This window comes from Parus major, chromosome 1A (assembly GCF_001522545.3).
Source record: "Parus major isolate Abel chromosome 1A, Parus_major1.1, whole genome shotgun sequence".
In the NCBI taxonomy this organism is placed as follows: Eukaryota; Metazoa; Chordata; class Aves; order Passeriformes; family Paridae; genus Parus; species Parus major.
Genome location: NC_031773.1, coordinates 13,812,018 through 13,826,483, shown reverse-complemented (window position 1 = coordinate 13,826,483; position 14,466 = coordinate 13,812,018). Strand labels below are relative to the sequence as shown.

Here is a 14,466-nt window from a genome sequence, read left to right as displayed (position 1 = left end):
CACACCTGGTACGTACCTGCCAGTCCTTCCGGTGGGTCTGTCCAGCTTCCCAGCCACCCCCACAGCTGATGTGTCCCCAGGGCACTTGGCCTGCCAGCCTGCAATGCACTGTAGCAGAGGCCAGAGATGGCACATAACAGCTAAAGGGTCCAGCACTGTGTGCTTTAGACTGGAGGCGTTTTATTACCTCAGCAGATGTAAAATTGCCTCACGGCCAAAGGGTTCTTTGGTGTCTGGGTTACAGTGGTGCTGGTGACCCAAACAGAGATGAACTGCTATTAACTTGGAGTGGAAGTTCTGCTCCTGGTTTCTCTGATGGTGGCATTGTTGCTGGGACTTTTAAACCGTGGTTGGTTTTACACTGAAGCTACCTACATTCAGGCAGATACTCCAGATCTGCAAGGGTGGCCTCTGAGCAGACATATTCCCAGTCTGTGCCTGTGAACCCATGGGACAAAGAACGCAGGTTGGAATGCAGGTGGGAAAAGAGGGACAGTTGCACCATATGGGTGTATGTGGGGGGGGTTCAAATGCTCTTTATAAAATTATTGCTCATATTTATCATCATTTAAAGATTCTCAGTGGGTATTGCTTATTTTAACTTCAGCCACTGATATAGAAGCTCTCACAATCTGTCCAGTTCCAGCCAGGTTTCAGCCTGGACTGCAGTGAAATTCCACTGCCCAGTGTGAGAAACTCACCCTCTGACTGGCTGTACATAAGAGCTGCATACATGTCTCTAATGCAATAATTCACCACCTGGGATATCAATCACTGTAGATAATCATGTTTCACAGCCTTTGGATGAAAGAATATAAATTCAAATTACAATCTTCCTTCTACCTGTAACTGCAAAGCAATCTGAAGAAAGAAAACTATCTTTGTAGTGGTTTGTGTGCTGGCAATGATGACAAGTAAGGCTGTATGCTTGTTTTAGTGATTAGAGAAGTATTTTAAAGTATTTACATTACTATTATTGCATTAAAAGAGGCTCATGCTTTCTCCTTAGCTCAGCACCAGTCTGCCCCTCTGCTCAGGTGTTCTTTTCCCTGATTTTTTTGGCGACTTCAGGGAAGAGCTGTCTTTGGTTTAATAGGAAGTAGTAAACTCAAACTGTGCTTTCTTCAGCTGATAATTTAACAGCTGATGCTATTTGTAGCCTATAGTGATGACTGTCATCTTACTAAATGCATTCAGGCACCACCAGCTTTCTCTGAGGAAACAGCTTAGGCAGAGACACCCCTTTTTCATCTGTGTCATTCTTCCTGGCAGCATGCTGAGCCTCCAGGGAGGCCATGGAAATAAACATGTTTTTAACTGTTTGGTAAGCATCAATTATAAGTAGAGTTTTGCTGGGGAAAAGGACAGAAGGGTACCTCTAATTAACCAAAAAACCAGGAGCATTTGTTTATCAGTGGTAGTCAAATGCTTCTAAACACAGATTGAAAGACTCTCATTGCAAATACTACCATAAGCTACAATGGGAATCAGTTTTAATATGCAGCTTGTAATTTTATTTCCCTCTAAAATCAGTTCTAGTTACAGTAACCTGCAAGGTTTTCTGGGAAAGTGCCAAAAGAAGTTTGGTCATTAATGGGCAGTTTGTTACTGGATGTTTTGCCAAAAGCGTCCCCAAACTTTGTAGAAATTCTTATTTCATTTTCATGAAGGATTATCATTATAGGAAATGAGAGGCTTAAGTCTTCATACAAGTAGTTATTTCTCTGGTAGAAACTGAATTGGTTTTTTAAGGGTTTCAGTGGGTAGCAGATTGAGGGAGGATGAGGTTTCCTGGAAAAAATATTTAACTCTCTGTATCCAGTGCCTAATCTGTCCTCATGAAAGTCAATGACCTTTCTGCAATGCTTCTTCAGCCTCTTCTCCCTGACAGCCTCTGATGGGTTAGAGGTGACAATCCAGTCACCCAGATCAGAGCTTCCTTCTCCAGGGCCGGTGATGTGGAACTCCAGCCAGGTCTCCTGATCCTGAGCTGAATACTGAACATTTTCCCTCTCTCCAACCATACTGCAGTGACTCCACATCCTGATGGTGCTTGCTCCAGGTGCTGCAGCCCTCTGGATGTGCAAGCGACAACCAGCGCACGGTGAGCTCTCACACAGCACACAGCTGCAGAGGGTGCTGATACACCAGCTCTGTGTGAGGTGATGGGGAATCTTGGGCCCAAACAGAGGTGGAGAGTGAGTGAGTCAAGATAAGGCAGGAGGCTGAAAGAGGCCTGTTGAATTATTGAATAGAGCTGAGAGAAAACATGTCCAAATCAACCATTTTTGCTCGTTTGCAGAGAGAATGCTGTGATTTACTGCCAGTGTGTCATGCTCAGCACATGGGTGCTGGCCTGGCTCAAGGACCCAGAGCTGTGGCTGATGTAGGACAAACCAATATGTCTTATTGCAGAAGATTTATTTCATTTCCTGGGCTGGAGTCATTATTGGGAAACAGGAGGTCTGTAAGTAGCTTTGCTCACCAGAGAAGCTGCACTCCATGCAAATGAAAGAATTTTTGGAGAACCCCCAACTAGCTGAAGCTGGCAGGCATCTCCAAGCTTGCCCAGTGCAAGCCCCACTCATAGCAGGGCCAGCTGGAGCAGGGTGCTTTGGGCCACGGCCAGCTGCTATCAGCAGACACCCGGCCTGGGGCTGGGGGAATAAGCCCTGCCAGGTAAGGGACCCCAGGGAAGTTGTGCCTGCTCACAGCAGCTGCTGCAGATGGAGGCAGCCACTGCCTGAGCCGTTTCCTCCCTGTGCTGAGAGCAAGGCAGGGGTCTGGGGCTGGAGGAAGGGGAGCTGTAGGTGTATGGGGAGGGAGGCTGGGTGCTGCTGCTGCCCTACCCTGCTCCACCTCCTCAGAGCGCAACTCCTGCCTCTCTTTGCCTCTCCTTACCCACATTTCTGTGCAGTCATGAAGAGCAGCAGTTTCACCCCAACACCAGCTCATCCCTGAGTGCACAGCCACAGAGCCTCCTCCAGCAGCCCTGCAGCCTTGGGCTGCACTAACTACAGGCACTCATAATTCTCCCACCAGGGGCTGCGGGGGTCCCAATACCCCCAGTGTATCCCTGTGAATCCCACCAGCAACAAGGAAACCTGACATACAGAGAGAATACAAAAGCTATCTCATCTGGTACCAGGCTGGGGGTGGCAGTTAGCCTTCACCCAGCTTACAAAAACTTTACTTGCTCTTGACTTTTTTCCCATCATTTTTAGCAGCCCATGAGAGGAGAGCAGTGGGGACACCAGCCCCAGTTTAGTTTCAAAGCTGCATGGGGTATCTGCCTCTCCCTCAGCCCCCTCACTCAGCCAGCCTGCAGGTTATGGGAACCTCAAACACCAGGGACAGCACAGGAGAAGCCACACAGCATGAGACTGACTGCAGTCACATTTCTGACAATCCAGTAACAAGGCACACTGATCAGACATCCTGGACAATGAAGGAGCTCACTGGGAGCAGTCAGACAGTTTTGATGCAATCTCACCATAAATATATTAAAACAAGTACCACTTTCATGGCAATGCCTATTCCAAGGCACCACTTCCCAATGGGGACCCAGCCACCCGCTGCAGGCCACAACTGCCACTTTAGGGATGGAGAAATCGTCTGGCACCTCCAGGACAGCTGGGATGCCAACAGCCTCCCCTTTGCAACTACAGCTATGCTGAGTGACCCTGAGTGAAGGCTTCAGGAGGAAAATCTGTACGTGGGAGTTGGTGGCAGCTGGAAAGGGACATGAGGTCTCACCAGCCTCAGCTGTGGAAATGGTTTTGAGAAGGAAAAGCTGCAGAACTGGGAAGGCTGAAAATGCCACATGTTAAGGAGAAGGGAAGGATGGCTCACCCTGTTCCTGTGCCTTGTCAGCATTCATGAACTGGTGGATGCAGCTGGGAACAGAGAGGTGGCCATGGAAATTGGAACTAATTCTTTCTATATGTGTGGTTTTGACACATTAGGCAATTAACAAAGTACACTGCAGCACTCAAGAAGTGTAAAAAAAAAATAAATTAAAAATTGAAGACTAAGCCTATGAATCTGAGTCCTGGAAAAAAAAAAGCCTATTTTTTAGAGAGAGGTTTAGATCTTGAATCAGCTGCATCCTCAACCCACTGCTGCCTTCTGACTTTGCCCCCCTCTATTCAGGACAGCTTGACACTGTCCCCTGACATCATGCAGTAGTGTGGCAGAGACACTGTGTCCTCACACTCACACTTCATTAACCATCCTCCATACCTTATGCCCTACTTCCTTCCCTCAGCCTCTGCTCAGGATTTTTTCCTGCTCATGTTGTCATGGCAACCTGATCTAGTCTCAGTTCCACATACCACCTTGATTATGAAGTTTAGCTAATCCAGCCCCCTCTGCCCTCAAACTGCTCATGTATCTCAAACCACCTCCCTGATGGGCCCCCAAACTCTCAGTGTTCCTTCAGGCATGGACCTTCCCCACCTCTCCATCCCCCTTTCTCCATCTTTAAGTAACTCTCTTTCCAAAGGGGATGGATGATTCACTGCTTTTGTGAAAGTGGGGGAGGGTTTGTTTTCCCTTCTCACACCTGAGTCCCCTCAAGGGATGTGCTCCCTTGGCATCACTGCACTGCAGCTTCTCTGCTCCTTACATTGTGCGTAAGTCACACATCTTTCTAAGGATCTGTGTTTTCTGATCTGAGGAATGGTCCACGAAATGGGGCTGGTTTAGAATCCCTTCATTTCCCTGCCCCTTTCTACCTGCAATAAAAGGCACCTAAGCCCCTCGTGTGGATCCGGTGTTAATGTGTTACAAGACTGTGGGTACACATTTTGGATGTGTACTCCTCTTTCTTCCTTCATACAATGTATCTTAGTGCTCCACCAATGAGCCCCTGCCTTTCTGTTTGGCATTAAGGATTCTATCTGAGCTTTCACGGGATATCACAGCACCCAAAATCAGAGTTTGCTAGCTAAGGCAAAGGTTTCACTCATCAGAAAAACAGATGGACCCTTGTATCCTCCTGAAACCCAGATCCCAACATCTATAAAAGCATCCAACCAAATCAAAACTCACACAACCCTCCAGATTTTTCTGCCAAAATCAAGATGCAGAAAATATTCGTGGTAGTTCTGCACTTAACTCTCAAAAGGCAAAAGCTTTCCAAACTTCATGTCTTTGCAGAACTTCTCAATCACACACACACAGGTGCAGTTACTGGGTAGGTAACACAATTCAACAAGTGAAAACCTGCCCTGGAGACCAGCTAACAAACAGCCCCAGGACGAGACTGTGGAACTGCTGATGGTGTGTGTGACTTTCTCACAGAGCTCAGCTGGTTGCCTGGTGGGCTGACTGTGTTAGACTGTCCATCAGGAGAAGAGTTGAGATGCAATTCATTTTGGCTCAAATAGGAGTGAAACCGCAGCAGTGGAAGCGCCCGAGTATGTTTGTGCACAGAGCTCTGCGTGGGTGAGGGGTGACTGAAGGGACACAGCTCAGGGAACAATCTGCAGCAGGTCTCTTCAACCAGCCCAGAGAACTCAGCAGGTAACTACTGAGATTAGAGAAAAAGGACTTCTTTTTTCTCAGCTTACCTTTAAGTTCCCCGCTTACTTTCCAAAAATTGTAGAAGCCTTGAAATAAACACTTTGTGCCATGCACAAAACAAAGACCACACAGCACTGGATGGGTGACTTTAGTTCAGACAGAGCATCTCCTGATCCTGAAAATGTTCACAAAGATTTGGAGCTACTGTAATGGCCTGCAGTTCAATTCTACAGAAGGGAGAATGCATTTGGAAAAAATCAATCCATGAGTAGTTGCTTTGTAATAGTAGCTGGAGCAGAGAGAAATGGCAGAAGGCAAAAAAATGGAGTGTTTAACAGCAGAGCCACCAGGTTTTCATTATCCCACAAAGTTGTCATGTAGTTTTGGTGACAAGTAGTATGAACGGCAGTCACTCATCACCTTCATAAGCACTCTCAGCCAAAAAGCTAGAAACAGAAGCTGCCAGTGCACAGTGATGAGCTGCCTAGCCCCCTCTTGGAGATACGCACTGCCACAGATACAGGATTGCCAAGCAGTCTCCCACTGCCAGCTTCTCCCCATTGGCTGTGATCTCCCTGCATCCTGGACCAAAAGGCTGTCAGAGCCAGCTCTGGATCTCACCAGGATTCAACTGTGGTACCTGTGGTGGGTGGATGTAACAGAACCATTTTCCATTTGTTCTCGTGGGTGTGATTCTTCTGTCACTCTGGGGAGCGCAGCCAGGGCAGCCCCAGCACAGCACAGTCATGGTCATGCTGCTTTTTTTTTAAGCCATCAAACTGATTGCAGCTATTTTCTTAATAAAACACAGAATTAGGACAGTTCCCATTAGAAAACAGCAACTCCTGCTCTTTTCCCAGTCTGTAATCAAGTCTGAGGATGCAAATTGCTGTAAGGAAACCAGTCTGTTTGGGCAGAGGACATTGCAAACCCATGGTGGGACATTGGGACAGTTGGCAGCTCTGCATAGCTGCATTCAGCTCTTCAAACAAATCCTCCAGAAAGGGAGGGACACTTACCTGGTGTCACAGAACCATTCTCTGATTTGAAAAACATCGTTTTAAGATCATATTCAGAGCTATTCTTACCCTTCCCTTATTTCAGGCAAACCCATGGCCTATCTGAGCTTATTTTGCTGAGCAATGCAAAGCTGCCACTCTAAAAGGTGACCCGAATACTCAAACAAATGAAACCTTGAGAAAAATACTGTAATTAAGTATCTCACCTTTTATTTTGTTCATTTACACTTCTGGCACTGACAGTTCTTTGAAGATATTTATTTTTATGTAAAGACAAACTTCATTAAAGCAATCATAAGTCAATTAAATAATTTTACATCACTTAAGTTTCAGAAAATGTACAACACTTTCATACATTATAGGCTTGACTGGTTGGAAATGGAAATGGCACATGTTTGACATGGTTAAGAAATGACTTGGACAACCCAGCAAATTGTTTTGCCAAAACCTGTTTTGTACTAAATACCATAACCCGTGCTCGGGGATTACAGTGTGCCTGATGGCACCATGTGCACGTTATTCAGCATGGAATTATTACTATCAGCTTGGTCCCCAATAGTGTCTAGAATATTCTACATGGCATTTGTCACACAAAGATCCGGTTAACCATTTTGTAGAGGGGTGAGATTCACAATGGAAAGCAGAGACATGACTCGTGCCACTTCCCAGCGACGTCCCGGACCAGCAGGACACTGAGCACATGGAGAATATCAAGCACATGAATAATCCTATCAGTTTCACGGGGACTGTTGGAACACTTGAAATCAAACAGATGGCAGGCGTGCACTAGGCAGGGCCTGCAGTGTAAGACAGCATCCCAGCACCATGAAACCATCTCGTTTCATACCTGCTGAGGATCCATGAAGCTTCTCCTGCAGAAGTCATGATGATGGTCATACATTCAGTCCTCTCCGAAGTCTGTGTAATGTTTAAGGCAGCAAGAGAAATTTGCCTTTATTTTATTTACCTAGATGGTCCCTTTACAAATAGGTGGACAATATTCATAATTCATCAGTATGATCCTTATTTATATAAATGTGATGAAAGGCCAAAGCAAATTCTGACAAAATTTTTCTCAACAAAATCAAGAAGCAACTGAACTGGAGTTGAAGCCTTAAAATTACATGTGCCAGATCATTCACATGTAACATACTATCTAGGGACAATGTGAAAAAGCATGGAATAGATGAAGTCTGTATTCTTGAGGCCTGACTCTTGTCAAACTTCCCCTGGCATGAGCGAGCTCTACTGAAGCCAACAAGTGAGCACCTCTGATGAGAGGTGTGAGTAAGATTAAAAACATGCTGCTGGTTCACACTAACAGGTCATTGTGGCTAAAGTATATTCTCATATACAGAACTCTGCAACACTATTAACACCCATTTACAAAACACTACAGTGATGGTTATTGGCACATAAAAAACTCCTTCTCTATATGAAAACATACACAAAATAGATAAGAACTGCCTTTTTGTTTTCAGACTTTTAAAATCTAAATATAGTTGCCTTTGAGGAATTTTAACCCCCAGTATCACAAACAACAATATTTCTTTAACAATGTTCACCTAGAATTTTACTGTGCTGACATTTGTAACACTGCCACAATCTAGACCACTTGTGGATTATGCTTAACTGTACTGTACACAAGGTGATGAAGATTGATAGAAAACCACTAAGATTTTTGCACAAAAGTATGACTTGTTAAAATCCAGAGAACAATTGAGTCACTTTATAGGCAGCAGCTACATGTAAGCTGTAAATGTTACCCGCAATAAAAACACATTTTGCCATAAAGCACATATTGTGGCATTATCTGCTTCTGGCCTGGTACACAAAGCTTGATTTTCTTCCCAATGCAGAGGAATGGGTTTGGTTAGCTTGATTCTCTCAGAAAATAGTGCACACATATCTTACTCATTAAAGTGCTTTGCAGAACTGTCTCTTCTGCCTTGATTTATACCTCAAGGTCATTCTCTGCTGTAAATATTCTGCCTCTTTTGCAGTAGTGCTGTTCAGCCAACAAAGCCCCTTATGCAAGTAAAATTTCAAAACAATCATGTTAGAAGAGAAGTAGTTTCTACTTCTTCAATGAGAAGTCGAAAGCTGGGTAAAAAGCAGAGAAGTACAGGGTCTGTCTTTTCCTTGCCCACTGAATGCCTGTAGAACTACACCCAATACTCCCATGGCCTAAGGCAAGACCCTTGATCAAAGCCTTTAGCAGCCCCTGAAGGTCAAAACTTCTCCCCAGTGCTCAGCCCAAGTGACTACGAATGGCAAAAGAGATTTCACCGAGGAAAAACGTACTAGCTTTGCCAACTCCACTGCCACATCCTCACCTCCACACAGGCACGGGAGAGCAACACCAGATTGCTTCTTCCCCTGACAGCCCTCCATTCCTATCCACAGGACCAAGCACAGTCCCTCACCCCATCATCCTCACCCCACAAGGGAGAAAAGTCAGAGCATGCTCCTGCTGGCTACAACACCCATTCCTACTGAAATTTGACTTTGTGGTGCTTTTGATGCACATTTCCTTCTTCTCCCGTCCCAGCCCTAACTCCTACCCGAGTGAAATGCAGCATTATCAACCCATGCAACAAGTTAGTGTTGGAACAATGGTCCTTTGTGATTTACCCTTTCTTGCCCCATGATTTCTGCCAGTTGTCACTGCACCTTCCAAGGAAATGTCTACAAGAGTGACTGATCCAAGGTGCCTGCACAGCAATGCAACTCCAGCCCTCCAAATGATTCCTGGGCTTGCTTTGACTCTATTTTCAAAACAGGTTTGGTTCTCTTGTTAAAAGATCACTTTAATCAACAAAGTGACAAGGGGAAGGAAAGTGCAAAATTATTTCAAATTACGCAGCATGGTGAACAAACAACTACATGCAAATTAACATGAATTAAATTTCAAAATATTAAAAATGTATCAGGACTGTTTCTTTTATACTTGGTGTTAGCTCACTACATGTAGAGCTGGTAGATAATCCAGAATTAGAGGATCTCAAACTGTTGTGTATAATCATCTACCAGAAGTATTACTCTAGCATTCCTGATGCACAGAATACCTGAATTAAGTCTGCAGTCCTTGTGAAGAAACAATTTCACGTCTTCTACAAAAAGCTTTCAATAAAAGAATATTGTGCTTAGACATATTATTTATGGTACTTCATAAATTAAAATCTTGTAATAAGAAATTATTGAGTTACATTGTATTTTTATTCTTTTAGCTGGTATGTTACTAGGTCTACCTTTAGAAAAAATCTCTTAAAACTTAAAACACTAATAAATATAAAAAATATTTCCAAAATAGATATATATTTCTAATTTTCTTCATAAATTCTAAACGCTCAGAGATTCTAAAAATAAAACCTTAACTGTGTAAGATTAATTTGAAGTATCTGATATAATTTTTAATACACATGATTCTTGGTTTATGTTCAGTGTTTGTAAAGTTTGGAATGCTGTCCTGGTGTGAAGAAACCCTAAAAGGAAGACTTAAACCCTGCTCTCCGTGGGCACAGAACAGGGAGGGACAATAAAGAAGCCAATGTATTTTGTATCTTCATGACCAGTAGCAGTGAGGAATAAAATGCATGTTTCAATTGCTGTGTCTTGTGAGAAAGGACAGGGGATACAAACCTTCAGAAAATCATTTTCAGTAAGATGGAACCTGCGTGAGAAAATGAGCCCAGTGCTGTACACGACTGAGCGCCCCTTTGGGAAGGTCCACGAAACAAGGCTGGCAGAGAGAGATGATCTTCTGCTGCTAAAAAGCCCCAGAACTGCCTGCAAAATAGAAGAGGCTGCTGACCCCATGACAGTGACCTTTCCAGCAGCTCCACTTCAGTTATGCCCATACCTGGAGTGTTCCCTCTCCCCATGGACACAAGGTTAGCACTGACACGGGGCTGGCGCTGGCACACCAGGTCCTGCCTTGTTCCCCTCCAGTAAAACACACCAAGCAAGGGAATGCTCCCAGGTGTGAAGGTGAGTGTGGGCTCGTGCTTTTGGGACCATCAGAACCCTAAGTCCCCATCCCAGAAGCCAGTAAATAGCCACTTAAACACCTCAAGTGCGTAAGCACAGGTTGGCTGTTACACACCTATTCACACACTGCTCTAGGTAACAAAACTGCTTCCAATACTGGTCTTCAAACACAATTTTTTGGTTTCAGAAAAAGGTTAATGTCTCCTTGAAAAGATTTTGTTCTTCTCTGTGCCAAGTATCTCTTTTTCTCATTTCAGGTACTGCACCTTCAGTGAAAGCTTCAAAGAGGTGACAGCCAAATGGAGACATCCTGCAGCAGGGGAATTTGTAGGGAGGTCTGAGGACCTCAGCACTTTCAACAGATAGATCTGGAGACCTCAGCATTTTCTACAGCTGGTGCTTTCAAGCATAAAAATATTGTGCGCTTAAAAGGGAGGCAAGATGGAAGGCATGAGAATCCAGCCCTCTCACCACACGGGAGATGTTCAAGGTCAAGCTGCTCTTTGCAAAGATTAATTTGAAATTCCCTCTGTCTACTATGTTTTTCCCTTTTAGCCCCAGTCAAGTCACAGAAGGAGTCCTTAAAATGTTTTCTTTCCAAAAATATTTCTCTGATTAACAAAAAAAGAGAAAAGAAAAGAAACCAAAACACACCCAAACCCTGAAGGTCAATAATTGGAGGATACAAACTATCCCCCACAGAAGATTAGATAACATAATGTCAGACTTCTTTACAACAACAAAATCCTATGTCATCCAGTAATTTAGTAACAAATGTTCAGGCTTGGTTTTGATAGCAATCCAACATTGAAAATATTTTTCAACCTAAGAAAATCCCACAAATCAAATCTATAAATGCTAATGAAACTAATGACTTCTTTAATCTTTACATAACGAAAAATGTATTTTTTACCAAATAAATGGGCATCAGCCCACAGGCAGAGGAATTTTTCCACATTCTTTCATGAAGCAAATGTTTCAAAGATAAGAATTTGAATTATTGATGCTTTCAAACTCATATCTTTGAAGACTTAAAGCAGTGAGGACAGGACAAAGAAAAAAAACCGTAATATTTTTATGTAGCTGCATAAAATTCAATTTTCCAAGGGAAGCAATCGTGGCAGGCGAATAAAATACCATTCATATTTTCATTACCATGCTAAAGGCAGCCAAGTTAGTTTTGTGCCTGACATTTTCTTGACAAGTTTGCAATGCTTTGGTAAGGCAATTAATATGAGACACAGGCTTCTGCCCATGGCTAATATTTCTCTTTAGATCCAGCAACATACCAAAACTGACTAAGGAAATTTGAAGAAAAATGTGCTGGGAGTCATTTGCTCAGCACATATGGAGATAAACTGAAGGCAATAATTATTCACAAGCAAAAGGCACAGGAGGGATGACCACTGTGCATTTAGCAGCACAAACTCTCTCCCCTCCTTCTCTTTCTTTTAGCTAATGGTATTTTTGTGTTCAAAACTAGGCACAAACCAGTATGCTCAAATGCTAAAAAGGAAAACAAATACAATTTTTTTTTTAAACTGAAACCTTTATGTTGTACCTGGCAATATATACCAGTACATTTGTAAGTGCAGCCACATATTGAGCTCTGTTTTCCTGCTATCAGTAATTAATTTTTCCAGTTTTTCTCACAAACATAAACTCTCAGCTGCAGCCTGTACTCAGGAGTAGTTGTGGGTGGATAACCCAGTGTAGCACAGACACACACCACCCTAGTGAACCCCCATCAAGGTGAGTATGGCTCTCTACTTGCTATCTCAAATAAATAATGTAAATTCTCTTTGGGTAAATTTGGGAAATGTCCCACTGATGGCTACAGCAGGTATTTGTATTTTGCTGATCAGTTAACCCTATGAAATGGTTACTGTTACAGCAGCTTATGCATTCATCCTTTGCTATACTGCACAACAGAGCTTCTTCCTTGGCTCCTATGGGATGGGGATCCGACACCTGCCAGCTGCTCTCTCATCAGCCACTCAACTATTTTAGGTTTTGTCAGTATTGCAGATAAGGACAACCCCTGACCATCTCGGATAGCCTTCTGTATTCATCTGGTACAGTGCACCCTACTAAACATCTGGGGATGGAGCAGTGTCACACACACTCGGTGAAGTCACATAATTGTGGAATTCAATCTCTTTTGGAAGCCATTGCTTTTAGTTATCAAGAAAATGCTAGCATCTAGAATTTTCTCCCAAATGGAGCATTGAACATGAAGGCATTTTTAAATACACAGTAGAAAGGAGAACCAGACCAGAAGCAGGGCAGTGAGGTCATCAGAGAGCTGCTTTTCCCCCAGAAGGCTTTTAAATGATTAAATACATCAGCAGCTGAAAATTATTCCACATCAGAAGCATCATTGTCAGAAAGATGGTAATTACTTCCCTTCACCCGAATATACTCGATATACCTTCCTTCATCAGAATCTGACATACCACATGTACATAGCCTGTTTTCAAACAAAGATTCAATTTCTTCCAGTTTTTTCCCTTTAGTCTCAGGAAGGCAGCCGTAGATGAAAACCAGTCCCAAGGCAGCAAACCCTGCGTAGAGGAAGAAGGCTCCTGCAATGTAAAACCATTGTCACAGTCAGTTACAGAGGTTCCCATCCCTCTTCTGTGCCAGAGCAGAGGGAGTGACAGAAGCAGCAGGCTGTGGCTTCAAAAGAGAGTGTAAAAGCAAAGGCTGGAGTGACAGGGTTACTTCTGTGTAATGAATGAGCTGTGGGGCTGTAGGTGTGGGAGAAGGACTCTTTATTACCCCATTCCTCAGCAAAGTAAATTGACAAAGGCAATTCCAATTCAATAATACACATCCTTTCTGGGCAAGTTGCTCTGGTCTTAAAATAAACAGCAATTAGACAATCACATGCCCAAATATAAAAAGCAGATGTGACAGGAAAGAGCTTTCTTGGTTTGTCTTGACAGTGAAGGACACATTAAGACAAGTCCTCAAAATTAAATGCTCTAGCAAAAGAAATGAGTCAGGATTAAAATAATGTTTGTGACTTTTACACCTAATTATTATTTAAAAGTGCTTTGTGGTGACAATTAATACTGAGAAAGAACTTGTTCCTGCCCACAATCCATCATACACAGGGGAGGGGCAGAGCAGGTAGCAAAGGACCAACAAACATTTACCTCGTGTCACTACACTGATGGCTCAAAGGAATAACAAGTAGAGCTGTAAGGCTCTGCACCGGTAAGGATGTGAAGGTCACATCAACTCCCTGGCAGATTAATGTGATTTAAATGACTTATACTGGAGGGGGTGAGCAGTAACCTGACAAACACTCCACAGGTTCCCACAGATAGTACTTTATCAATAGCTGCATTTCTGCAAATACTATCTGATACTGGCCTTGGATGTCACCATAAACTGGAAAACTGCAGATGCTGTCACCTTAAGTGGGAGTCAGCATTATTTCATTAAATCAGAAGTGGGTTTTTTCCAGCTTCTCTGTTTTAATCAACTGTGTAGGTTCTCAGTTAAGGACAAAAAGAAATGTTTCTTATGAATTCCAGACCAAACTCTATGATCCAAGCAGGTTGTTTCAGATCTCTAGTCCTACGAAACCACAGTGGGTTGAGAACATTGCTTTGACACTTCATAGCAAAACCAGTGGAGGGACCCAGAATCCGGAGAAAATCTCTGTGCCAATGGCAGTACTGCACATATGGACATGTACTGCTACTTACCGTAGTATGTCAGATATTCAGCTGCATGCAGAAATGTCAGTGACACGAGCACATTGAAAACCCAGTTGACTCCAGAAGAACACGCATTTCCTGTACTTCTAGCCCAAAGTGGATAAATTTCAGAATTGACAGTCCAGGGCATAGGACCCATCCCTAAGAATTAGGAATAAAAGGATTCATCTGAATTTAATGGCTGAACTCAAAAATAAATT

At 43.3% G+C, this 14,466-nt stretch overlaps 1 protein-coding gene across 2 annotated transcripts in view; it reads right to left on the bottom strand.

The window, feature by feature from the left end:
* Window positions 1-6,733: 6,733 nt before the first annotated feature.
* SLC2A13 (solute carrier family 2 member 13) overlaps window positions 6,734-14,466 on the bottom strand; it is a 146,396-nt gene continuing 138,663 nt past the window's right edge. The window contains exons 9-11 of one of the 2 annotated variants that reach the window (XM_015627084.3): window positions 14,255-14,407; window positions 12,992-13,120; window positions 6,734-10,334 (exon numbers count right to left, since the gene is read on the bottom strand). In XM_015627084.3, the coding sequence (XP_015482570.1) occupies window positions 10,315-10,334; window positions 12,992-13,120; window positions 14,255-14,407 (302 nt within the window). In that variant the 3' untranslated portion in view covers window positions 6,734-10,314. Of the gene's footprint in view, window positions 13,121-14,254; window positions 14,408-14,466 lie in introns of both variants that reach the window. The other variant, XM_015627082.1, reaches the window with a different exon arrangement.